Source organism: Petromyzon marinus (genome assembly GCF_048934315.1).
Source record: "Petromyzon marinus isolate PM22_M1 ecotype Great Lakes invasive population chromosome 80 unlocalized genomic scaffold, UKy_Petmar_22M1.pri1.0 chr80_unloc.2, whole genome shotgun sequence".
Taxonomy (NCBI): domain Eukaryota; kingdom Metazoa; phylum Chordata; class Hyperoartia; order Petromyzontiformes; family Petromyzontidae; genus Petromyzon; species Petromyzon marinus.
The window spans coordinates 35361-60618 of record NW_027422630.1 but is presented as its reverse complement, the minus strand read 5'-3'; the positions used below and the strand labels follow the sequence as shown (position 1 = coordinate 60618).

Sequence of the window (25258 nt, the reverse complement as noted above, 5' to 3'; positions counted from 1 at the left end):
GCGTAGTGTGTATAGTAGTGTATAGTAGTGTAGTGTATTTTAGTGTAGTGTATAGTAGTGTATAGTAGTGTAGCGTAGTGTGTAGTGTATTTTAGTGTAGTGTATAGTAGTGTATTGTAGTGTAGTGTATAGTAGTGTAGTGTATAGTAGTGTATAGTAGTGTAGTGTATAGTAGTGTATAGCAGTGTAGTGTATAGTAGTGTAATGTATAGTAGTGTAGTGTATAGTAGTGTGTATAGTAGTGTACTGTATAGTAGTGTCGTGTATAGTAGCGTAGCGTATAGTAGTGTAGCGTAGTGTGTAGTGTATAGTAGTGTAGTGTATAGTAGTTTAGTGTATAGTAGTGTAGTGTATAGTAGCGTAGTGTGTATAGTAGCGTAGTGTGTATAGTAGCGTAGTGTATAGTAGTGTACTGTATAGTAGTGAATAGTAGTGTAGTGTATAGAAGTGTATAGCAGTGTAATGTATAGTAGTGTATAGTAGTGCAGTGTATAGTAGTGTATAGTAGTGTAGTGAAGTGTCAGGTCAGGCCTTGATCCTCTACCGTAACAACAGTGGATGGTACTACCTGCAACTGGTCAGTGCCGAGCGGCTAGCGGCGGTCAATTAGCCCGGCCACTTCATGGAATGCCAAGGGCTTAGGGCTTGGGTAGTGGGTCGGGATCGAACCCACGACCTCCCGTGTACTGGGCGAGGGAGGGAACATCTCCCAGCCACCCGAGTTAGCCACTCTTTACCCCGCCTGAGGGACGTGACCTGGCCATTGTGGGTCTCGGATCGATGTTAATGTCGTTGTGTACAGCTGTTTGCTGCTGTTGTTTGTTTTTGTTGACAGAAGCGTATCAGGGAGAATCTGATGAAGTCGTGGGGACACATCCGTGCTTTGTTCAAACTGCAGCCCCTCAACCTCGTCAGGTGAACACATCAGCAGCAGCAGCAGCATCAGTAGCAGCTGCATCTTTATCAACAGCAGCATGATCAGTAGCAACAAATTTAAATCATCATCATTATCATCGTGTGTGTATGTACACGTGTCTGTGTGTGTACACGTTTGCGCGTGTGTACGCAGGGCATACTATGGAGAGCAGGTGTGCATGTACTTTGCGTGGCTGGGCTGGTACACCCACATCCTGCTGGTGTCCACCTTGGTGGGATTCGGTGTGTTCCTCTATGGAGTGGCCACCTTCAACTCCAACGTGGTCAGGTATAGTCCACCACTAATGTAGTCCACCACATGTATAGTCCACCATATGTATAGTCCACCACATGTATATATGCATAGTCCACCACTCGTATAGTCCACCACTCGTATAGTCCACCACATGTTTAGATGTATAGTCCACCACTCATGTAGTCCACCACATGTATAGTTCACCACTCGTATAGTCCACCACTCGTATAGTCCACCACATGTATAGATGTATAGTCCACCACTCATATAGTCCACCACTCGTATAGTCTACCACTCATATAGTCCACCACATGTATAGTCCACCACATGTATAGTCCACCACTCGTATAGTCCACCACATGTATAGTCCACCACATGTATAGTCCGCCACTCGTATAGTCCACCACATGTATAGATGTATAGTCCACCACTCGTATAGCCCACCACTCGTATAGTCCACCATTCGTATAGTCCACCACATGTATAGATGTATAGTCCACCACTCATATAGTCCGCCACTCGTATAGTCTACCACTCGTATAGTCCGCCACCGGTATAGTCCACGACCGGTATAGTCAACCAACGTTATAGTCCACCACTCGTATAGCCCCGGGCTACCTGGCAGAGCTTTGTCTGTGTGTGTGTGGGGAGTGGTGGTGCAGGGGTTATCACTGCACTGCGCTATGAACCCTGCAACCCGAGTTCGATTCCCGCCCACGGACACCAACACCGGTGTCGATTCTTTGAACTGGTCCTGGGCCTCCCCTAGGTCGACTCAGCCTCAAATGAGTACCTGGTGTGGTGTGTAGTAAACATCGCCACTGGGGAGACAAAGGCGGCTGGGCAGGCGGGCGTGGTACTGGCTACCCAGTCTACCCCTCGTGTGCAACAGTGCCGGCCTTCACAGAGGCTGCTGCTACTCGCTACGAACAACATGCACTTGCCCGTACACGGGGGACCTTTGCCTCTGTCTTCATAGCAAGGAGGTGTGCGAAGCGACGGACATTGTCATGTGTCCCCTGTGTGACGAGGGCTGCCACTTCTGGAACCTGTCGGACACGTGCACCTTCGCTAAGGTCAGGCTCGTCACGACCCTCTCGCCCGGGGTTCACAAATGGCCACTAGGTCTATGGGTGGCAGTGTTGAGTACTGTGCAGTGTTGAGTCTACGGTGCAGTGTTGAATCTACAGTGCAGTGTTGAGTCTACGGTGCAGTGTTGAGTCTACGGTGCAGTCTTGAATCTACAGTGCAGTGTTGAGTCTACGGTGCAGTGTTGAGTCTACGGTGCAGTCTTGAATCTACAGTGCAGTGTTGAGTCTACGGTGCAGTGTTGAGTCTACGGTGCAGTGTTGAGTCTACGGTGCAGTGTTGAGTCTACGGTGCAGTGTTGAGTCTACGGTGCAGTGTTGAGTCTACGGTGCAGTGTTGAGTCTACGGTGCAGTGTTGAGTCTATGGTGCAGTGTTGACGCTACGGTGCAATGTTGAGTCTACGGTGCAGTGTTGAGTCTACGGTGCAGTGTTGAGTCTACGGTGCAGTGTTGACGCTACGGTGCAGTGTTGAGTCTACGGTGCAGTGTTGAGTCTACGGTGCAGTGTTGAGTCTACGGTGCAGTGTTGAGTCTACGGTGCAGTGTTGAGTCTACGGTGCAGTGTTGAGTCTACGGTGCAGTGTTGACGCTACGGTGCAGTGTTGAGTCTACGGTGCAGTGTTGAGTCTACGGTGCAGTGTTGAGTCTACGGTGCAGTGTTGAGTCTACGGTGCAGTGTTGAGTCTACGGTGCAGTGTTGAGTCTATGGGCAATGTTGAGTCTATGGGCAATGTTGAGTCCATCGTGCAGTGTTGAGTCTACGGTGCAGTGTTGAGTCTACGGTGCAGTGTTGAGTCTATAGGTTGTGTTGAGTCCATCGTGCAGTGTTGAGTCAATGGGGAAATGTTTAGTCTCTGGGGAAATGTTGAGTCTATAGACTCATCTGGTCAATGTAAGGTATATCTATCTGTACTCCTTACAGGTCGCCCATCTGTTCGACAACAGCGCCACTGTGTTCTTCGCTGTCTTCATGGCCGTTTGGGGTAAATACATCGTCATCATCAGCAACATCATCAGCAACATCATCAGCAGTAGCATCATCAGCAGCAGTAGTAGCAGAAACAGTAGCGGAGACGCACAGACAGACACACAAGCAGAGAGACTTGACCAGGTGGGGTGTTGACTGTTGTGTTGGCCGACTCTGTGTTGGATTGCATTCTATTTCCAAGTTTGCTGTGTTGGTTTTCTCATTCATTTGTACCTGATGATGATGGTGGCTTGTGTTGCAATCGAAACGTCGTATTCTATTATTATTCGATTTACATTCTCTCTACGTGATTTTACCGAAAGAACCACAGAGTAGCGGTAGCATCATCAGCAGCATCGTCAGCAGCATCATCAGCAGCATCGTCAGCAGCAGTCGCCTTCACAGGAACTGCTACTGGCTAACAGCACTCGCCCGGACAGTCTGTTAAGGTGACACGGCAGGGGGGGAGGGCCTCGGGTTTTCCAGCCACACCGCCCCCCCCCCCCCGCTCATCAAAGGTGCTGCTACTGCTGCTGCTCTCTATAACGGCAGCACTTGCCCCTACAGCCGGCGTGGCCTACCTGGGGGAGCTCTGCAGTGGCGTCTCGTGACATTGCCACTGGGTGGGGCTGTTGTAAAGTGACCTCTGAAAAGATGGAGTTCTGATTAAGAAAATCCTCATCATGGCTTTGCCCCCCTTGAAAGTGATATCACTCTCTTATCCAGCGACTGTCTTATCCAGCAACTGCCTTATCTAGCAACTGTCTTATCTAGCAACTGTCTTATCTAGCAACTGTCTTATCTAGCAACTGTCTTATCCAGCAACTGTCTTATCTAGCAACTGCCTTATCTAGAAACTGTCTTATCTAGCAACTGTCTTATCTAGCAACTGTCTTATCTAGCACCTGTCTTATCTAGCGACTGTCTTATCTAGCGACTGTCTTATCTAGCAACTGTCTTATCTAGCAACTGTCTTATCTAGCAACTGTCTTATCTAGCAACTGTCTTATCTAGCAACTGTCTTATCTAGCAACTGCCTTATCTAGCAACTGTCTTATCTAGCAACTGTCTTATCTAGCAACTGTCTTATCTAGCAACTGCCTTATCTAGCAACTGTCTTATCTAGCAACTGTCTTATCTAGCAACTGTCTTATCTAGCAACTGCCTTATCTAGCAACTGTCTTATCTAGCAACTGTCTTATCTAGCAACTGTCTTATCTAGCAACTGTCTCATCTAGCACCTGTCTTATCTAGCAACTGTCTTATCTAGCAACTGTCTTATCTAGCAACTGTCTTATCTAGCAACTGCCTTATCTAGCAACTGTCTTATCTAGCAACTGTCTTATCTAGCAACTGTCTTATCTAGCACCTGTCTTATCTAGCGACTGTCTTATCTAGCGACTGTCTTATCTAGCAACTGTCTTATCTAGCAACTGTCTTATCTAGCAACTGTCTTATCTAGCAACTGTCTTATCTAGCAACTGTCTTATCTAGCAACTGTCTTATCTAGCAACTGCCTTATCTAGCAACTGTCTTATCTAGCAACTGTCTTATCTAGCAACTGTCTTATCTAGCAACTGCCTTATCTAGCAACTGTCTTATCTAGCAACTGTCTTATCTAGCAACTGTCTTATCTAGCAACTGTCTTATCTAGCAACTGTCTTATCTAGCAACTGTCTTATCTAGCAACTGTCTCATCTAGCACCTGTCTCATCTAGCAACTGTCTTATCTAGCAACTGTCTTATCTAGCAACTGCCTTATCTAGCAACTGTCTTATCTAGCAACTGTCTTATCTAGCAACTGTCTTATCTAGCAACTGCCTTATCTAGCAACTGTCTTATCTAGCAGCTGTCTTATCTAACAACTGTCTTATCTAGCAACTGTCTTATCTAGCAACTGTCTTATCTAGCAACTGCCTTATCTAGCAACTGTCTCATCTAGCAACTGTCTTATGTAGCAAATGTCTCATCTAGCAACTGTCTCATCTAGCAACTGTCTCATCTAGCAACTGTCTTATCTAGCAACTGTCTTATCTAGCAACTGTCTCATCTAGCACCTGTCTCATCTAGCAACTGTCTTATCTAGCAACTGTCTTATCTAGCAACTGCCTTATCTAGCAACTGTCTTATCTAGCAACTGTCTTATCTAGCAACTGTCTTATCTAACAACTGCCTTATCTAGCAACTGTCTTATCTAGCAGCTGTCTTATCTAACAACTGTCTTATCTAGCAACTGTCTTATCTAGCAACTGTCTTATCTAGCAACTGCCTTATCTAGCAACTGTCTCATCTAGCAACTGTCTTATGTAGCAAATGTCTCATCTAGCAACTGTCTTATCTAGCAACTGTCTTATCTAGCAACTGTCTCATCTAGCAACTTTCTTATCTAGCAACTGTCTTATCTAGCAACTGTCTCATCTAGCAACTTTCTTATCTAGCAACTGTCTTATCTAGCAACTGTCTTATCTAGCAACTGTTTTATCTAGCAACTCTCTTATCTAGCAACTGTCTTATCTAGCAACTGTCTTATCTAGCAACTGTCTCATCTAGCAACTGTCTCATCTAGCAACTGTCTTATCTAGCAACTGCCTTATCTAGCAACTGTCTTATCTAGCAACTGTCTTATCTAGCAACTGTCTTATCTAGCAACTGCCTTATCTAGCAACTGTCTTATCTAGCAACTGTCTTATCTAGCAACTGTCTTATCTAGCAACTGTCTCATCTAGCAACTGTCTCATCTAGCAACTGTCTCATCTAGCAACTGTCTTATCTAGCAACTGTCTTATCTAGCAACTGCCTTATCTAGCAACTGTCTTATCTAACAATTGTCTTATCTAGCAACTGTCTTATCTAGCAACTGTCTCATCTAGCAACTGTCTTATGTAGCAAATGTCTCATCTAGCAACTGTCTTATCTAGCAACTGTCTTATCTAGCAACTGTCTTATCTAGCAACTGTCTCATCTAGCAACTTTCTTATCTAGCAACTGTCTTATCTAGCAACTGTCTTATCTAGCAACTGCCTTATCTAGCAACTGTCTTATCTAGCAACTGTCTTATCTAGCAACGGCCTTATCTAGCAACGGCTTATCTAGCAACTGTCTTATCTAGCAACGGCCTTATCTAGCAACTGTCTTATCTAGCAACTGTCTTATCTAGCAACTGTCTTATCTAGCAACTGCCTTATCTAGCAACTGTATTATCTAGCAACTGTCTTATCTAGCAACTGTCTTATCTAGCAACTGTCTTATCTAGCGACTATCTTATCTAGCAACTGTCTTATCTAGCAACTGTCTCATCTAGCAACTGTCTTATCTAGCAACTGCCTTATCTAGCAACTGTCTCATCTAGCAACTGCCTTATCTAGCAACTGTCTTATCTAGCAACTGTCTTATCTAGCAACTGTCTTATCTAGCAACTGCCTTATCTAGCAACTGTCTTATCTAGCAACTGTCTTATCTAGCAGCTGTCTTATCTAGCAACTGTCTTATCTAGCAACTGTCTTATCTAGCAATTGTCTTATCTAGCAACTGTCTTATCTAGTAATTGTCTTATCTAGCAACTGTCTTATCTAGCAACTGTCTTATCTAGCAACTGTCTTATCTAGCAACTGTCTTATCTAGCAACTGTCTCATCTAGCAACTGTCTCATCTAGCAACTGCCTTATCTAGCAACTGTCTTATCTAGCAACTGTCTTATCTAGCAACTGTCTTATCTAGCAACTGCCTTATCTAGCAACTGTCTTATCTAGCAGCTGTCTTATCTAACAACTGTCTTATCTAGCAACTGTCTTATCTAGCAACTGTCTTATCTAGCAACTGCCTTATCTAGCAACTGTCTTATCTAGCAGCTGTCTTATCTAACAACTGTCTTATCTAGCAACTGTCTTATCTAGCAACTGTCTCATCTAGCAACTGTCTTATCTAGCAACTGTCTTATCTAGCAACTGTCTTATCTAGCAACTGTCTTATCTAGCAACTGTCTCATCTAGCAACTGTCTCATCTAGCAACTGTCTCATCTAGCAACTGTCTTATCTAGCAACTGTCTTATCTAGCAACTGTCTTATCTAGCAACTGTCTCATCTAGCAACTGTCTCATCTAGCAACTGTCTCATCTAGCAACTGTCTTATCTAGCAACTGTCTTATCTAGCAACTGCCTTATCTAGCAACTGTCTTATCTAGCAACTGTCTTATCTAGCAACTGCCTTATCTAGCAACTGTCTTATCTAGCAGCTGTCTTATCTAACAACTGTCTTATCTAGCAACTGTCTTATCTAGCAACTGTCTCATCTAGCAACTGTCTTATGTAGCAAATGTCTCATCTAGCAACTGTCTTATCTAGCAACTGTCTTATCTAGCAACTGTCTTATCTAGCAACTGTCTCATCTAGCAACTGTCTTATCTAGCAACTGTCTTATCTAGCAACTGCCTTATCTAGCAACTGTCTTATCTAGCAACTGTCTTATCTAGCAACGGCCTTATCTAGCAACGGCTTATCTAGCAACTGTCTTATCTAGCAACGGCCTTATCTAGCAACTGTCTTATCTAGCAACTGTCTTATCTAGCAACTGTCTTATCTAGCAACTGCCTTATCTAGCAACTGTATTATCTAGCAACTGTCTTATCTAGCAACTGTCTTATCTAGCAACTGTCTTATCTAGCGACTATCTTACTTAGCGACTGTCTTATCTAGCAGCTGTCTTATCTAGCAACTGTCTTATCTAGCAGCTGTCTTATCTAGCAACTGTCTTATCTAGCAACTGTCTTATCTAGCAACTGTCTTATCTAGTAATTGTCTTATCTAGCAACTGTCTTATCTAGTAATTGTCTTATCTAGCAGCTGTCTTATCTAGCAACTGTCTTATCTAGCAACTGTCTTATCTAGCAGCTGTCTTATCTAGCAACTGTCTTATCTAGCAACTGTCTTATCTAGCAACTGTCTTATCTAGCAATTGTCTTATCTAGCAACTGTCTTATCTAGTAATTGTCTTATCTAGCAACTGTCTTATCTAGCAACTGTCTTATCTAGCAACTGTCTTATCTAGCAACTGTCTCATCTAGCAACTGTCTCATCTAGCGACTGTCTTATCTAGCGACTGTCTTATCTAGCGACTGTCTTATCTAGCAACTGTCTTATCTAGCAACTGTCTTATCTAGCAACTGTAGGCATTTATAAACAATATTAAACAAAAACAACAGAGCAATCAAATGACCGTCAATTCGACACCACACTGCCAAAAGCCTAGAGCATGTGGGCCGTGAGCTGCTCTATTTGCAGTGCACCCTCACGTTGTGATGTCTTCTCATTACAGCCATGGGCACCTTTCTCACCGCCCTGAACGGGTCTCAAACGGCGTGGCTAGAATGCGAAGCTGCTCGCAATGAGTGAAGGGAAATCTCTCACTCGGAGGACGCCTTCATAGCCGCCCCGAGAGCTTCCCGAGGCACAAATCAGACCGTGGTGCTGCAGCGGTTTCTAATGTGATCAACTTAAAAATGTTACCTTTATCAGGCAATTCACGTTGAAATAATCATTTTATTTTAACATTTTTTAACACAACAAAGCAATTTATTGAATTTTTATTTATTATAAATAATTTCTTACCTCCAGCTGCTTGGTGGGGTGGCGCCCCACCGCCCCCTAGTGGACGAGCGGCTTCTGGTGCTGTGTGTGTGGCTGTGTGTGTGTCTGTGTGTCTGTGTGTGTGTCTGTGTGTGTGTCTGTGTGTGTGTGTGGCTGTGTGTGTGTCTGTGTGTGTCTGTGTGTGTGCCTGTGTGTGTGCCTGTGTGTGTCTGTGTGTGTGTGTCCGTGTGTGTCTGTGTGCGTGGGGAGCGGTAATGTAGCGGTTAGCGCGCTGCGCTATGAACCTGGCGACCCGGGTTCGATTCCCGCTCACGGCCAACACCAGTGACGATTATCTGAACCGGTCCCGGGCCTCCCCTAGGTCGACTCAGCCTCAAATGAGTACCTGGTGCGGTGTGTAAACATTGCCACTAGGGAGACAAAGGCGGTCGGGCTAGGTGCTGGCCACCCCACCCCCTCGTGTACCGTTCCGGCCTTTATAGGTGCTCGCTAACAGCAATTGCCCCTACAGTCTGTTAAGGCTATATGGGGGATCTTTGTCTTTATCTTTGTGTGTGTCTGTGTGTGTGTCTGTGTGTGTGTCTGTGTGTCTGTCTGTGTGTGTGTCCGTGTGTGTCCGTGTGTGTCCGTGTGTGTCTGTGTGTGTGTCCGTGTGTGTGTCTGTGTGTGTGTCTGTGTGTGCGGCTTATAGCCACAGTGTTTCTGGAGATGTGGAAGCGCTACCGGGCAGTGCTCACCTGCAGATGGGACCTCCTGGACATGGGGGAGGAGGAGGTGAGGTTGTGGAGGTGATGGTAATGATGGAGGTGGTAGAGATGGTGGATATGGTGGAATTGGTGGAGGAGGTGGTTGAGGGTTGCTCATTTTTAATATGGTAGAGTGAGGGGTTCTGATGCATTTTCTCTCCCATGCAATTCCCTCAATATTTTTAAAGGATACCAATGCGGATTTTTAAAACGTGCTTTACAACGACAGAAGGACAATAGCCCGATCTAGAATACAATGAATATTCACGAGATTTGGAATTGATAAACTATGTCTTGGTTCGTTATGCACTACGGACACACCATACACAAGGATGCGAACCAACTGTGGTGGATAATAACGTAGTGAAGATTATATCAACACTCGGGTAAGACTTACTGTCTTCAACAAGGCCAATTCACTAAAACTCGCATCAGTAACAGCACACCTTTACATAGCCCCGTAGATCATCAGCTTAACACAGTGACCCCGTGTGTCAACAAACATAGAGCACCGTGGCGACAAAACAGGTACAGAACACCGTGACGATAGAGCGGTTACAGAACACAGCTCGGAACAAGGCAATTACAGAACATCGTGCTGACTGTTCGCGCCAACCCTTACGAACGCTCTGCTCCTGGGTGACAAAGCAGCGCAGCAGAAGCCATGGGTATGTAAAGCCACTCGTGAGGTCACGTGCAGCCTCAGGGACCCCCCGGACCTAGCGATAGTGCCGCGCTCTCAGGATTCAGCGCAGCCTCGGCACCGGTTTGCCCAGCGCAGCAGTAGGCACTATGGCAACTCAGCCGCTCTCTGTCTATCCTCCCTAGCAACCAATCAGCTGCCAGTTGCTAGGTGGCCCTCTCCTCCATCTCTTGCCCCTCGGCCCCTGTCAATCAACTTGGGCCCGTGTGGCGCCCTCCAATCGGAGCCCAGTAGCATCGTTACATAAGGGGGACCGTACAGACTTGAACAACTACAGGGGCATCTTCCTCTGTGCCAGGAAAGGTTCTGGCAAGGATTATTCAACATCGCTTTGCCAGGCACGCTGAGGAGAGGTTTGCGGAGCCCCAATGTGGTTGCAAGCCAGGGCGGTCCTGCACAGATGCCATAGCTTCTCTCCGTCGACTACAGCAGAGGTGTAGGGAATTCCAACAGGACCTACATCTCTGCTTTATTGACCTGGTCAAGGCCTATGATACCATCAATAGACCTCTGGGTTGATTTTTCTGTTTTCAGAGTCCCTGACTCTGCTCACAATCATGAAGGACCTTCATGATGGTGGAAGGGCCCAGGTAAACCTACGTGGTCAGGAGTCACAACCATTCCCTGTTCACCTTGGGGTGCAACAGGGATGTCTTCTGGAACCTACATTACTGCCATGCTTTCCATGACAGTACCGGAGGAATTTCCATCTGGCATAGATACAATGGGAGGATGATCGATGCTCTGGTGCAGTCGAGGGATGGCTCCCTATGCTGATAATCTGGTGATTGCTGCTCACTCAGAAGAGGAGTTGGAGGCCCTGCTGTTGAACCTGGAGGGTGCTACTAAGAGGTGGGGCCTTACTATTAGTCCCTCGAAGCACCTGCCTGGGTATTTGGTATCATCAAGTAATCCATGCCCTCAACTTCCCATTGGTGGGGTAGTTGTGAAGAGAGTGGATAGGTTTCCATACCTGGGCAGTGTGCTTATGACCAGCTCCTGGTTTGACAGCAGAAGTCTCACTCCGAATCAGTCGAGCGGCAATATCTTTTCATTAACTATGGAATGCTGTGTGGATGCTACCTGGTCTGTCGCTCCACACAAAACTTTCGGTCTTCTCGGCCACGGTCATTCCCTCCCTTCTCTATGCTTGCAAAACGTGGACACCCCTAATGGAACATCTTTGCCGGTTAGAAACATTCAGGCTGGCCTGCCTACGATCCATCCTGGGTTTAACCAGGCTGGATTATGTGAGGAGCTCACAAATCTTTGACAGATTTGAGCAGTCCCATCGGTGAGCTCTTCCGGCGGGCAAGGCTGCATTGGCTGGGTTATGTAGCCTACATCCCAACTAACCGCATGCCCAAACAGATTTTGTTTTCAGATAGAAGGGGCTAAACGGGTATGACATGGGCTAGAGAAGAGATGGAATGATGTGGCATTAGAGGATATGCAGCTTTAGTGGACTTTCCAATAACTGGTATCAGCGGTGTCAAGATCAGCCTCTGCACCTAGCCTGGCACAAGCGTCGTGGTGACGTCACCGTTACTTGGTGGCGAATGTTGGTTGTTGGTGATGGTGGTGACTGGTGGTTACTAGAGGTGGTGGTTGCTGTGGTGATGATGGAGATGGTGGTGGTTGAGGTGGTAGTGGTTTAGTTGGTGGTGGGGTGGTGGGAGTGGTGGTGGTAGAGTTTGGTGGTGATCGGTGGTGGAGGTTGAGTTTGAGGTGGTGGCGGTGTTAGTTGTTGTGTAGGTGGTGATGGTGGTGGAGGTGGTGATGTTGGACGGTGGTGATGATGCTGGAGGTGGTGGAGGTGGCATTTGGTAAGTAAGGATGTAGTGGCTCTGCTGATGATTGTTGTTGCTGCCGCCGCCGCCGCTGCTGTTGGATGCCAGGACGAGTTGGTGCTGCGTACGGTGACGCGCCGCTACGTGCCGGGCCGGCCACGCTCGCCCCGCCACAGTGGCAGCGCCTTCCAACATCACCATCCTTCGTCGGCCTCGCCGTCGCCCTCGGGAATCACGTGCCACAAGGTGCTCTCGCTGGTCATCATCTCCATCGTCTGCTTCCTCATGGTCGGTGCACGCATGCGCACACGAGTACACATGCACGTGTACACACACGTACACACGTGTACACACACGTACACACACGTACACACACGTAGACACACGTACACACACTCGTACACACACTCGTACACACACGCGTACAGACACGCACACACGAGTACACATGCACGTGTACACACACGTACACGCGCACACACGCGCGTACACACACGCGTACACACACGAGTACACACGTGTGCACACGAACACACACACACGTACACACACGTACGCATGCATGTGTACACGCACACGCGTACACACACGCGTACACACACGCGTACACGCACGTACGCACGTGTGGTGGTGGTTGTGTACATCTGTGTGGTGGTTGTGGTGTAGATCTGTGGTGGTCAAGGTGGTTGTGATCTATATCTACGTGGTGTTGGTGTGGATCTGTGTGGTTGTGGTGGTGATTGTGGTGTAGATCTGCGTGGTGTGGGTGGTGGTGTAGATCTGTGTGGTGGTGGTGTAGATCTGTGTGGTGGTGTAGATCTGTGTGGTGGTGGTGGTGGTGTAGATCTGTGTGGTGGTGGTGGTGTAGATCTGTGTGGTTGTGGTGGTGGTGGTGGTGGTTGTGGTGTAGATCTGCGTGGTGTGGGTGGTGGTGTATATCTGTGTGGTGGTGGTGTAGATCTGTGTGGGTGGTGGTGTAGATCTGTGTGGTGGTGGTGTAGATCTGTGTGGTGGTGGTGTAGATCTGTGTGGTGGTGGTGGTGGTGTAGATCTGTGTGGTTGTGATGGTGGTGTAGATCTGTGTGGTGGTGGTGGTGTAGATCTGTGTGGTGGTGGTGGTGTAGATCTGTGTGGTGGTGGTGTAGATCTGTGTGGTGCTGTAGATCTGTGTGGTGGTGGTGGTGTAGATCTGTGTGGTGGTGGTGGTGTAGATCTGTGTGGTTGTGGTGGTGTAGATCTGCGTGGTGTGGGTGGTGGTGTAGATTTGTGTGGTGGTGGTGGTGTAGATCTGCGTGGTGGTATAGATCTGTGTGGTGGTGGTGGTGTAGATCTGTGTGGTTGTGGTGGTGGTGTAGATTTGTGTGGTGGTGTAGATCTGTGTGGTGGTGGTGGTGTAGATCTGTGTGGTTGTGGTGGTGGTGTAGATCTGTGTGGTGGTGGTGGTGGTGGTGTAGATCTGTGTGGTGGTGGTGGTGGTGGTGTAGATCTGTGTGGTGGTGGTGGTGTAGATCTGTGTGGTGGTGGTGGTGTAGATCTGTGTGGTGGTGGTGGTGTAGATCTGTGTGGTGGTATAGATCTGTGTGGTAGTGGTGGTGTAGATCTGTGTGGTTGTGGTGGTGGTGTAGATTTGTGTGGTGGTGTAGATCTGTGTGGTGGTGGTGTAGATCTGTGTGGTGGTGGTGGTGGTGTAGATCTGTGTGGTGGTGGTGTAGATCTGTGTGGTGGTGGTGTAGATCTGTGTGGTGGTGTAGATCTGTGTGGTTGTGGTGGTGGTGTAGATTTGTGTGGTGGTGTAGATCTGTGTGGTTGTGGTGGTGGTGTAGATTTGTGTGGTGGTGTAGATCTGTGTGGTGGTGGTGGTGGTGTAGATCTGTGTGGTTGTGGTGGTGGTGTAGATCTGTGTGGTGGTGTAGATCTGTGTGGTGGTGGTGGTGTAGATCTGTGTGGTTGTGGTGGTGTAGATATGTGTGGTGGTGGTGGTGTAGATCTGTGTGGTGGTGTAGATCTGTGTTGTGGTGTAGATCTGTGTGGTGGTGGTGGTGTAGAGCTGTGTGGTGGTGTAGATCTGTGTGTTGGTGGTGTTGTAGATATGTGTGGTTGTGGTGGTGGTGTAGATCTGTGTGGTGGTGTAGATCTGTGTTGTGGTGGTGGTGTAGATCTGTGTGGTTGTGTAGATCTGTGTGGTGGTGGTGTAGATCTGTGTGGTTGTGGTGGTGGTGTAGATCTGTGTGGTGGTGGTGGTGGTGTAGATCTGTGTGGTGGTGGTGCTGTAGATCTGCGTAGAGATCATTGCTGCGTACGCTATCGTGGCGTATCGCGTCCTCATGAGGGACGTGCTGTCACGGAGAGTGGAGCCCGGATTCTTCCGCAACAACGCCGGCCTCGTGGTGGTGGGGAGCGGAGCCATTCTCCACTTCCTGCTCATCCAGTGCATGAACAAGGTGATGGTGGTCGCGCTGATGATGGTGGTGATGGTGGTGATGGTGGTGGTGATGGTGATGTTGGTGTTGCTGGTGCTGGTGGTGGTGGTGATGGTGGTGGTGATGGTGGTGGTGATGGTGATGGTCGCGCTGATGATGGTGGTGATGGTGGTGGTAGCAGTGATGGTGATAGGAGTGGTGATGGTGGTGGTAGCAGTGATGGTGATAGGAGTGGTCATGGTGATGGTGCTGGTGGTGGTGGTGATGGTGGTGGTGGTGGTGGTAGTGGTAGTGGTGGTGGTGATGGTGATAGGGGTGGTAGCGGCGATGGTGGTGGCAGTGATGGTGGTGATGGTGACGGGGGTGGTGAGGGTGTTGGTGATGGTGATAGGGGTTATGGGAGTGATGGTGATGACGGGAGTGATGGTGGTGATGGTGGTGATGGTGGTGATGTTGGCAGTGGTGGTAATGTTGTTGGTGATGTTGTTGATGTTGTTGTTGCAGGTGTGCGGCATTGTGGCCTCAAAGTTGGCAAACATCGGTGAGATTCCTGATCCAGACATCACCTCCACCATCATAATCAACAGCTGCTATTCGCCACGAAGTGGCGGTGACATCACCACGATGCTTTTGCCAGGCTATGTGCACGTTGAGGCCATGTGAAGTGTCGAACACCCGCTGGCAGGAGGTCACGGGACAGACTCAGGTGCCATGGGTTGACTGAGATGACTGGCTAATGCTCCACCTGTGGTCCCTTCTGTGCCAACCTGCTGTGCTTTAGCCGCTCGGCGCTCCTCTGTCCTTCGTTGTTGTTGGAGGGCGACTGCCTCCAACTGCCCAGTAGCGTCCTTCACGAGCCTCCTCCACAGAGGCCGATCTTGACACTGCTGGTACCAGTCATCGGCAATTCCACTCAGCTCCACGTCCTCCTGTACCACATCACTCCATCTCTTCTCTAGCCCATGCGGCGCCCTTTTAGCCCCCTCTATCCGGTTGAACAAAAGCTGTTTAGGCATGCGGTGAATGGGCATGTGGGCTACATGACTCAGCCAACGCAGCCTTGCCTGCTGGCAGAGCTCACTGATGGGACTTGGTCCAGATCTTTCAAGGATTTGTGAGCTCCTCACACAATCCAGCCTGGTTAAACCCAGGATGGATTGTAGGCAGGCCAGCCTAAATGTTTCTAACTGGCGAAGATGTTCCATTAGCGGTGTCCACGTTTTGCAAGCATAGAGAAGGGAGGGAATGACTCTGGCCAAGAAGACCCGAAGCTTCGTGTGGAGCGAGGAGCGACAGACCAGTTAGCTTCCAGTACAGCCATAGAAGCTTCACAAACTAAATAGTAAAAAAAGATGTAAAATAATGTGGGAGCCAGAGGACATTCCTGTCGCACGCCAAGGTGAACAGGGGAATGGCTCCAACTGCTGGCCACGTAGTTTTACCCGGGCCTGCCCACCACCATGAAGGCCTTTCATGATTTTGAGTAGAGAGTCAGTGACTCTAAAAGCATGATGAACAACCTAGAGCCCAGGCCGATGGAATCATAGGCCTTGCCCAGGTCAATAAAGCAGAGATGTAGGTCCTGTGGGAATTCCCTACACAAATGGCATCCTTCCTCAGTATTTCGCTTTGAAGATCATCTTTGCCCGGTGCATTTCCTGGTCTCAGACTCTGGATCACCTTTTTTACTTCCTCAACCGTTGGCACTTCAGCCAACCACTCGCAGGGGATGACTACTTCTTCCAATATTTGAGGCACCGCAGCCTCAGCAGTGTCATCCCCACTTTGCCCCATGATGTTTTCCAGTTTGAGCGATTTCTCCACTCCCAAGACGGCTCTCCGAACCTCTGAGCAAAAGCTGCAGGGTCTCTGGCTGACAGAGGAGGCGTTCTGTCAGCCAGGGTCTCTGGCTGACAGGAGAGGGGAGGGGGGTGCGATGCCAACCCCAGGTACAAGCAACGATGAAATTATCGCTTCCAACTTTCATCAGCTAGATGAGACCAGGCCACTGTGGGTTTGAATTGAGTCCTAGATGTACACCCACCACCGGAGTAGTAGAATGGCAGTCACATCAAAATCACCACCACCATGTTTATGTGTCTTTGCTGGCCACCCACCCCCTCGTGTGCCATGCCGGCCTTCATAGGGGCTACTACTGACTCACAGCACTTGCCCCAACAGTCTGTTACAGGCTATCCGGGGTCTTTGTATGTTAGTATGTGTGTGCTCGCTAACAACACTTGCCTCTACATCCTATTGAAAGCTACCTGGGGGACCCCTTTGCCTATGGTGTTGCGATAGGGAGCGTCTCGCGAGAGAAGAGGGAGCGACGATTCTGCATCTTCATCTTTATCTTCCAGTTCATCAACCACTTCAGCTCCATCTTCTACGTGGCGTTCTTCCTGGGCAGGTGCAGAGAGACACGGCCATCGTGAACGCACACACAGAGACACGGCCATCGTGAACGCACACACAGAGACACGGCCATCGTGAACGCACAGAGACACGGCCATCGTGAACCCACACAGAGACACGGCCATCGTGAACGCACACACAGAGACACGGCCATCGTGAACGCACACACAGAGACACGGCCATCGTGAACGCACACATCGAGACATGGCCATCGTGAACGCACACACAGAGACACGGCCATCGTGAACGCACACATCGAGACATGGCCATCGTGAACGCACATACAGAGACACGGCCATCGTGAACGCACACACAGAGACACGGCCATCGTGAACGCACACACAGAGACACGGCCATCGTGAACCCACACAGAGACACGGCCATCGTGAACGCACACACAGAGACACGGCCATCGTGAACGCACACACAGAGACACGGCCATCGTGAACGCACACACAGAGACACGGCCATCGTGAACCCACACAGAGACACGGCCATCGTGAATGCACACACAGAGACACGGCCATCGTGAACGCACACACAGAGACACGGCCATTGTGAACGCACACACAGAGACACGGCCATCGTGAATGCACACAGAGAGACACGGCCATCGTGAACCCACACAGAGACACGGCCATCGTGAACGCACACACAGAGACACGGCCATCGTGAATGCACACAGAGAGACACGGCCATCGTGAACCCACACAGAGACACGGCCATCGTGAACGCACACACAGAGACACGGCCATCGTGAACGCACACACAGAGACACGGCCATCGTGAACGCACACACAGAGACACGGCCATCGTGAACGCACACAGAGAGACACGGCCATCGTGAACCCACACAGAGACACGGCCATCGTGAACGCACACACAGAGACACGGCCATCGTGAATGCACACAGAGAGACACGGCCATCGTGAACCCACACAGAGACACGGCCATCGTGAACGCACACACAGAGACACGGCCATCGTGAATGCACACAGAGAGACACGGCCATCGTGAACCCACACAGAGACACGGCCATCGTGAACGCACACACAGAGACACGGCCATCGTGAACGCACACACAGAGACACGGCCATCGTGAACGCACACACAGAGACACGGCCATCGTGAACGCACACACAGAGACACGGCCATCGTGAACCCACACAGAGACACGGCCATCGTGAACCCACATAGAGACACGGCCATCGTGAACGCACACACAGAGACACGGCCATCGTGAACGCACACACAGAGACACGGCCATCGTGAACGCACACACAGAGACACGGCCATCGTGAAGCTGCTGCTGATGCTGCTGTGCTGGAGTTGATTCTGCGTCTCTGTTCCGTGCAGGTTCATAGGGAGACCTGGTAACTACGCTCGCTGGTTTCAGTTGTACCGCCTTGAAGAGGTGAGAGTGTGTACACACATCACTAAAGACAAAGCTCCCCCGTGTAGCCCAAACATACTGTAGGGGCAAGTGCTGTTAGCCGTGGTGGCTAGGAGATGTTGACTACCTCGCCTGGGATGCAGGAGGTCGTGGATTCGATCCCGAACCTGACTGTGCCTGCTGCTGTCTATTTGGAGTCTCTGCGACTCTCTTCCCTGTCATGGTCGCGTGGATTTATCTCCAGCTCCTCCGCTTTTTCTCTCCACATTTAGAATCAACGTCACGTTTAGAGTATTTGGATGCTGATGTAAATGTCCAGATGATGATATCAGACACTTGGTAGAGCTGTTATTTGTGATAGCAAGGTCGCTTGTCTGAATAAGGAACACAGAGTTCAGCCTTACCTGGTAAAAAACAACCAAATAGTTTAGTTATCATATGGGTTTCGATGAGTATGGGTCTCTATGGATCTCTGTTGGTCTATGGGTCTATTAGTCTCTATGCATGTCTGTGGGGTCCCTATGGATCGATATGAGTCTCTGGATCTCTGTTCTTTGAGTCTCTGTGGGTCTCTGGATCGAAATGGGTCTATATCATTATGGGTCTCTGTGAGTCTTTGTGGGTCTATGGGTCTCTGATTCTGTAGAAATCTGCATTTAGAGTATTCGGCTGCTGCTGTAGTGTAGCGGTGAGCGCTACGCTGCGCTACGAACCCGGCGGCACGAGTTCGATTCCCGCTCACGGCCAACATCAGTGGCAAATATTAAAACCCGTCCTGGGCCTGCCCTAGGTCGACTCAGCCTCAAATGAGCACCTCGTGTGGTGTATAAACATCCCCACTAGGGAGGCAAAAGCGGTCGGGCGTTATGCTGGCTACCCACCCCCTCGTGTACTGTTCCGGCCTGCATAGGTGCTGCTCGCTAACACCACTTGCCCCAACAGTCTGTTAAAGGCTATACGGGGGAGCTTTGTCTGGTGCATCTATGTGTGTGCGTGTGTATTTGCGTGTGTGCGTGTGTATCTGTGTGTGTGTATCTGTGTGTGTGCGTGTGTATCTGTGTGTGTGTGTGCGTGTGTATCTGTGCGTGCGTATCTGTGTGTGTGCGTGCGTATCTGTGTGTGTGCGTGTGTATCTGCATGTGTATGTGCCTGGGTATTTTGTGCCATCAGACACTGCACCCCCACAACTCCCAATTTGTGATGGGGCACTTGTGGAGAGAGTTGAAAATTTTCCATACCTGGGCAGCAGGCTCATGACCTGCTCCGGTTTGACAGCAGAGGTATCGCTGAAAATCAGTCGAGCGGAATTATCTTTTCATCAGCTGAGTAATGCTGTGTGGAAGCTACCTAGTCTGTCGCTCTGCACCAAGATTCGGGTCTTCTCCGAGCTTGTGAAACGTGGACCCCAGTTAGAAACATTCAGGCTGGCCTGCCTCTAATCCATCTTGGGTTGAACAAGTCTGGATTGTGTGAGGAGCTCACAAATCCTTGAAAAATCTGTACACATTTTCATCCGTGAGCTCCTCCAGTCAGGCAAGGTTGCATTGGCTGGGTCATGTAACCCACATGCCCAGCCATCACATGCCCCAGCAGATTCTGTTTGGCCACATAGAGGGGGGCTGAACATGCACAACACGGGCTGGAGAAGAGATGGACTGATGTGGTAATGGAGGATGTGGAGCTGAGTGGGCTTGCCAAAGACTGGTACCAGCAGTGTCATGATCGGCCTCTGTGGCGGAGGCTCGTGAAGCAATAACTTAGGGCAGAGGAGCGACGCTCACAACAGCAGTGCGCCGGGCGGCTAAATTACAGCTAGTTGGCACAGTAGGGGGCACAGGTGGTGCATCAGCCACTCATCTCAGTCAGCCGACCCATGGCACCTGCTGGGTCTGCCCGGTGACCTCCTCCTGTCAGCGAGCCTTCGACACTTCACGTGGCCTCAAAGTGCACCTGGCCTGGCACAGGTGCCGTGGTGATGTCACCATCACTTGGTGGCGAATGGCGGTTGTATTGGTGTGTCTGTGTGTGTCTGTGTGTGTGTGTCTGTGTGTGTCTGTGTGTGTGTCTGTGTGTATCTGTGTGTGTCAGTGGGGAGCGGTAGTGTAGCAGTTAGCGCGCTGCGCTACGAGCCTGGTGACCCGGGTTCAATTCCCGCTAATGGCCAACATCAGTGACGGTTATCTGAACCGGTCCTGGGCCTCCCCTAGGTCGACTCAGCCTCAAATGAGTACCTGGTGCGGTGTGTAAACATCGCCACTAGGGAGACAAAGGCGGCCGGGCGTGGTGCTGGCCACCCACCCCTCGTGTGCCGTGCCGGCCTTTCTAGGTGCTCGCTAACAGCACTTGCCCCTACAGTCTGCTTAGGCTATACGGGGGATTTTTTGTCTTTGTGTGTGTCTGTGTGTATCTGTGTGTGTCTGTGTTTGTCTGTGTGTCTGTGTTTGTCTGTGTGTCTGTGTGTGTGTGTCTGTGTGTGTCTGTGTGTGTGTCTGTGTGTGTCTGTGTGTGTCTGTGTGTGTGTGTCTGTGTGTGTCTGTGTGTATCTGTGTGTGTCTGTGTGTGTCTGTGTGTGTGTCTGTGTGTATCTGTTTGTGTCTGCGTGTGTCTGTGTGTGTCTGCGTGTATCTGCGTGTGTCTGTGTGTCTGTGTGTGTGTACGCAGTGCCACCCCAGTGGATGCCTCATCGACCTGTGTGTTTGTGTGTATCTGCGTGTGTCTGTGTGTGTCTGTGTGTGTCTGTGTGTATCTGTGTGTGTCTGTGTGTGTGTCTGTGTGTGTCTGTGTGTGTATCTGTGTGTCTGTGTGTGTCTGTGTGTATCTGTGTGTATCTGTGTGTGTGTCTGTGTGTGTGTCTGTCTGTGTGTGTCTGTTTGTGTGTGTGTCTCTGTGTGTGTGTCTCTGTGTGTCTGTGTGTGTGTGTCTGTGTGTGTGTCTGTGTGTGTCTGTGTGTATCTGTGTGTGTGTACGCAGTGCCATCCCAGTGGATGCCTCATCGACCTGTGTGTCCAGATGGCCATTGTCCTCTTCCTGAAGCAGCTCTTCAACAACGCCTTGGAGTTCGGCCGCCCGTTAGCATCACAACCACCACAACAACCACCACAACAACCACCAAAACAACCACCACAACAACCACCACAACAATCACCACAACCATCATCATCATCACTAAAATCACAACGACCACTACCACCACTACCACAACAATTATAACCACCATAACAACAACAACCACCATCATCTATAATGTTAACAACCATGATGTCAACTACCACCACCAGCATCATAACCATCACGGCTACAACCACGATACTGATGCTACTGATGATGATGATGCTGATGATGATACTGATGCTGCTGTTGAATGCTGCTGCTGATGATGATGCTGATGATGATGCCGATGATGGTACTGATGATGATGCTACTGATGATGATGCTGATGCTGCTGCTGCTGATGATGCTACTGATGATGATGCTGATGATGTTGATGATGTTGATGCTACTGATGATGCTGCTGTTGATGATGATGATGCTGTTGATGATGCTGATGATGCTGTTGATGATGCCGCTGCTGCTGCTGATGATGATGCTATTGATGATGCTGTTGATGATGCTGTTGATAATGATGATGATGCTATTGATGATGCCACTGCTGCTGCTGATGATGATGCTGCTGATGATGCTACTGATGATGCTGATGATGTTGTCCCAGCTTCTGCTGCCGCAAGCTGAGTGGTTCGAAGGGGGGGGCCCAGGGGGAGGGGGCGCCCCCCGTGGAGTGCTGGGAAGAAGACCTCCGCCTGGAGGAGCCTCCTGAACACTTCCTCGCTTACGAGTACCTCGAGATGGGTAAGTACCTGCAGTAGTACCAGCAGTAGTACCATCAGTAGTACCTGCAGTAGTACCAGCGGTAGTACCAGCGGTAGTACCTGCAGTAGTACCAGCAGTAGTACCTGCAGCAGTACCTGCAGTAGTACCATCAGTAGTACCTGCAGTAGTACCAGCGGTAGTACCAGCGGTAGTACCTGCTGTAGTACCATCAGTAGTACCATCAGTAGTACCTGCAGTAGTACCAGCGGTAGTACCAGCGGTAGTACCTGCAGTAGTACCAGCAGTAGTACCTGCAGTAGTACCAGCGGTAGTACCAGCGGTAGTACCATCAGTAGTACCTGCAGTAGTACCATCAGTAGTACCTGCAGTAGTACCAGCGGTAGTACCAGCAGTAGTACCAGCGGTAGTACCTGCAGTAGTACCTGCAGCAGTACCTGCAGTAGTACCTGCAGTAGTATCCTGCAGTAGTACCAGCGGTAGTACCATCAGTAGTACCTGCAGTAGTACCATCAGTAGTACCTGCAGTAGTACCATCAGTAGTACCAGCGGTAGTACCATCAGTAGTACCTGCAGTAGTACCATCAGTAGTACCTGCAGTAGTACAATCAGTAGTACCATCAGTAGTACCTGCAGTAGTACCATCAGCAATGCCAGGGGTAGAACCATCAGTAGTACCTGCAGTAGTACCAGCAGTAGTACCTGCAGTAGTACCATCAGTAGTACCAGCGGTAGTACCATCAGTAGTACCTGCAGTAGTACCATCAGTAGTACCTGCAGTAGTACAATCAGTAGTACCATCAGTAGTACCTGCAGTAGTACCATCAGCAATGCCAGGGGTAGAACCATCAGTAGTACCTGCAGTAGTACCAGCAGGAGTACCAGAGGTAGTACCATTAACTTCAGCACAAGCAACATCAGCGTTATCATCATCATCAGCTGCTGCTGCTGCTGATGATGATGCTACTGGCGATGCTGATGATGATGCTACTGGCCATGCTGATGATGATGATGCTACTGGCCATGCTGATGATGATGATGCTACTGGCCATGCTGATGATGATGATGCTACTGGCCATGCTGATGATGATGCTACTGGCCATGCTGATGATAATACTACTGGTGATGCTGATGATGATGCTACTGGTGATGCTGATGATGATGCTACTGGCGATGCTGATGATGATGATGCTACTGGCCATGCTGATGATGATGCTACTGGCCATGCTGATGATGATGCTACTGGCCATGCTGATGATGATGCTACTGGCCATGCTGATGATGATGATGCTACTGGCCATGCTGATGATGATGCTACTGGCCATGCTGATGATGATGCTACTGGCCATGCTGATGATGATGATGCTACTGGCCATGCTGATGATGATGATGCTACTGGCCATGCTGATGATGAAGCTACTGGCCATGCTGATGATGCTGATGATGATGCTGATGATGCCCCTGGCAGTGCTGCAGTTTGGCTTCGTGACGATCTTCGTTGCGGCGTTCCCGCTGGCCCCGCTGCTGGCGCTCACCAACAACCTGCTCGAGATTCGCATCGACGCGTGGAAGTTGTGCGCATCCTGGCGGAGACCCGTGGCCAGGAGAGCACGGGACATCGGTGACTCGCTCGGAGACTCGGGGACTCGCACGGGGACACACAGAGGGACACACAGAGGGACACACAGAGGGAGACACAGAGGGAGACACAGAGGGAGACACAGAGGGAGACACAGAGGGAGACACAGAGGGAGACACAGAGGGAGACACAGGGACACAGGGAGACACACAGGGACACAGAGGGAGACACAGGGACACAGAGGGAGACACAGGGACACAGAGGGACACAAAGGGACACAGAGGGAGACACAGAGGGAGACACAGGGACACAGAGGGAGACACAGAGGGAGACACGGTGGGAGACACAGAGGGAGACACAGAGGGAGACACAGAGGGAGACACAGAGGGAGACACAGAGGGAGACACAGAGGGAGACACAGAAGGAGACACGTGCGCGCTTATATTACGGGTTTCTGAGTGGTGAAGGCTACCTGGGTTAGCGAGTGGGTGGATAAGTGGACGGATGAGTGAGTGTGTGTGTCTTTGTGATACTAGGGAGAGACAAAGGCGGCCGGGTGGGCAACCGTGGGGTGGTGCTAGCCCACACTACCCCCACCCCCTCGTGTGCCAGGCCTTCACAGGTGCTGCTGCTACTTGCTACTAACAGCACTTGCCCCTACAGCCCTGTTATAAGCTACCTGGGCTATGTTTGTCTGAGTGTGTTTGTGGCAGGAATCTGGTTCGGGATTCTGGAGTTCATCGGCGTGGTGGCGGTGATCACCAACGCGCTCGTCATCGCCGTCACCTCCGACTTCATCCCACGCCTCGTTTACATCCACGCATACGGACCCTGTGCTGGGCAGGGAGAATACAGGACCAAGAGGTCACTCACTCACACTCTCACTCACTCACTCATACTCTCACTCACTTTCTATCTCACTCACTCACACTCACTCACACTCACTCACACTCTCTCACACTCTCTCTCACTCTCTCACACTCACTCACTTTCTATCTCACTCACTCTCACTCACTCACACTCACTCACACCCTCTCTCACTCTCTCACACTCACTCACACTCTCTCTCACTCACTCACTCTCACTCACTCACACTCACTCTCTCTCTCACTCACTCACACTCTCTCTCTCACTCATTCACTCTCTCACTCACTCACTCACTCTCTCACACTCTCACTCACTTACACTCACTCACACTCACTCACACTCACTCACTCACACTCACTCACACTCACTCTCTCACTCACTCTCACTCACTTACACTCACTCACACTCACTCACTCACACTCACTCTCTCTCACTTACTCTCTCTCTCTCTCTCACTCACTCTCTCACTCACTCCCTCACTCACTCACACTCTCTCACTCACTCACACTCACTCACACTCTCACTCACCCTCTCACTCACTCAAACTCTCTCACTCACTCCCTCACTCACTCACACTCTCACTCACTCAAACTCTCACTCACTTTCTCTCTCACTTACTCACACTCACTCACACTCACTCACTCTCTCACTCACTCTCTCACTCACTCACACTCACTCACTCACACTCACTCACACTCTCACTCACTTTC

The 25258-nt window shown here is 49.8% G+C and overlaps 1 protein-coding gene across 3 annotated transcripts in view; it reads left to right on the top strand.

Annotated features, from left to right (window-relative positions):
- Positions 1–25258, top strand: part of LOC116958631 (anoctamin-4-like) — a 48558-nt gene that overhangs the window by 12591 nt on the left and 10709 nt on the right. For 2 of the 3 annotated variants that reach the window (XM_076058878.1, XM_076058880.1), the window contains exons 10-23: positions 836–915; positions 1070–1204; positions 2151–2247; positions 3183–3243; positions 9502–9584; positions 12158–12337; positions 14323–14490; positions 14974–15010; positions 16771–16879; positions 18241–18298; positions 21248–21345; positions 21987–22123; positions 23571–23723; positions 24395–24545. In XM_076058878.1, coding sequence (XP_075914993.1) covers positions 836–915; positions 1070–1204; positions 2151–2247; positions 3183–3243; positions 9502–9584; positions 12158–12337; positions 14323–14490; positions 14974–15010; positions 16771–16879; positions 18241–18298; positions 21248–21345; positions 21987–22123; positions 23571–23723; positions 24395–24545 — 1547 coding nt within the window. The remainder of the gene's footprint in view (positions 1–835; positions 916–1069; positions 1205–2150; positions 2248–3182; positions 3244–9501; positions 9585–12157; positions 12338–14322; positions 14491–14973; positions 15011–16770; positions 16880–18240; positions 18299–21247; positions 21346–21986; positions 22124–23570; positions 23724–24394; positions 24546–25258) is intronic. The other variant, XM_076058879.1, reaches the window with a different exon arrangement.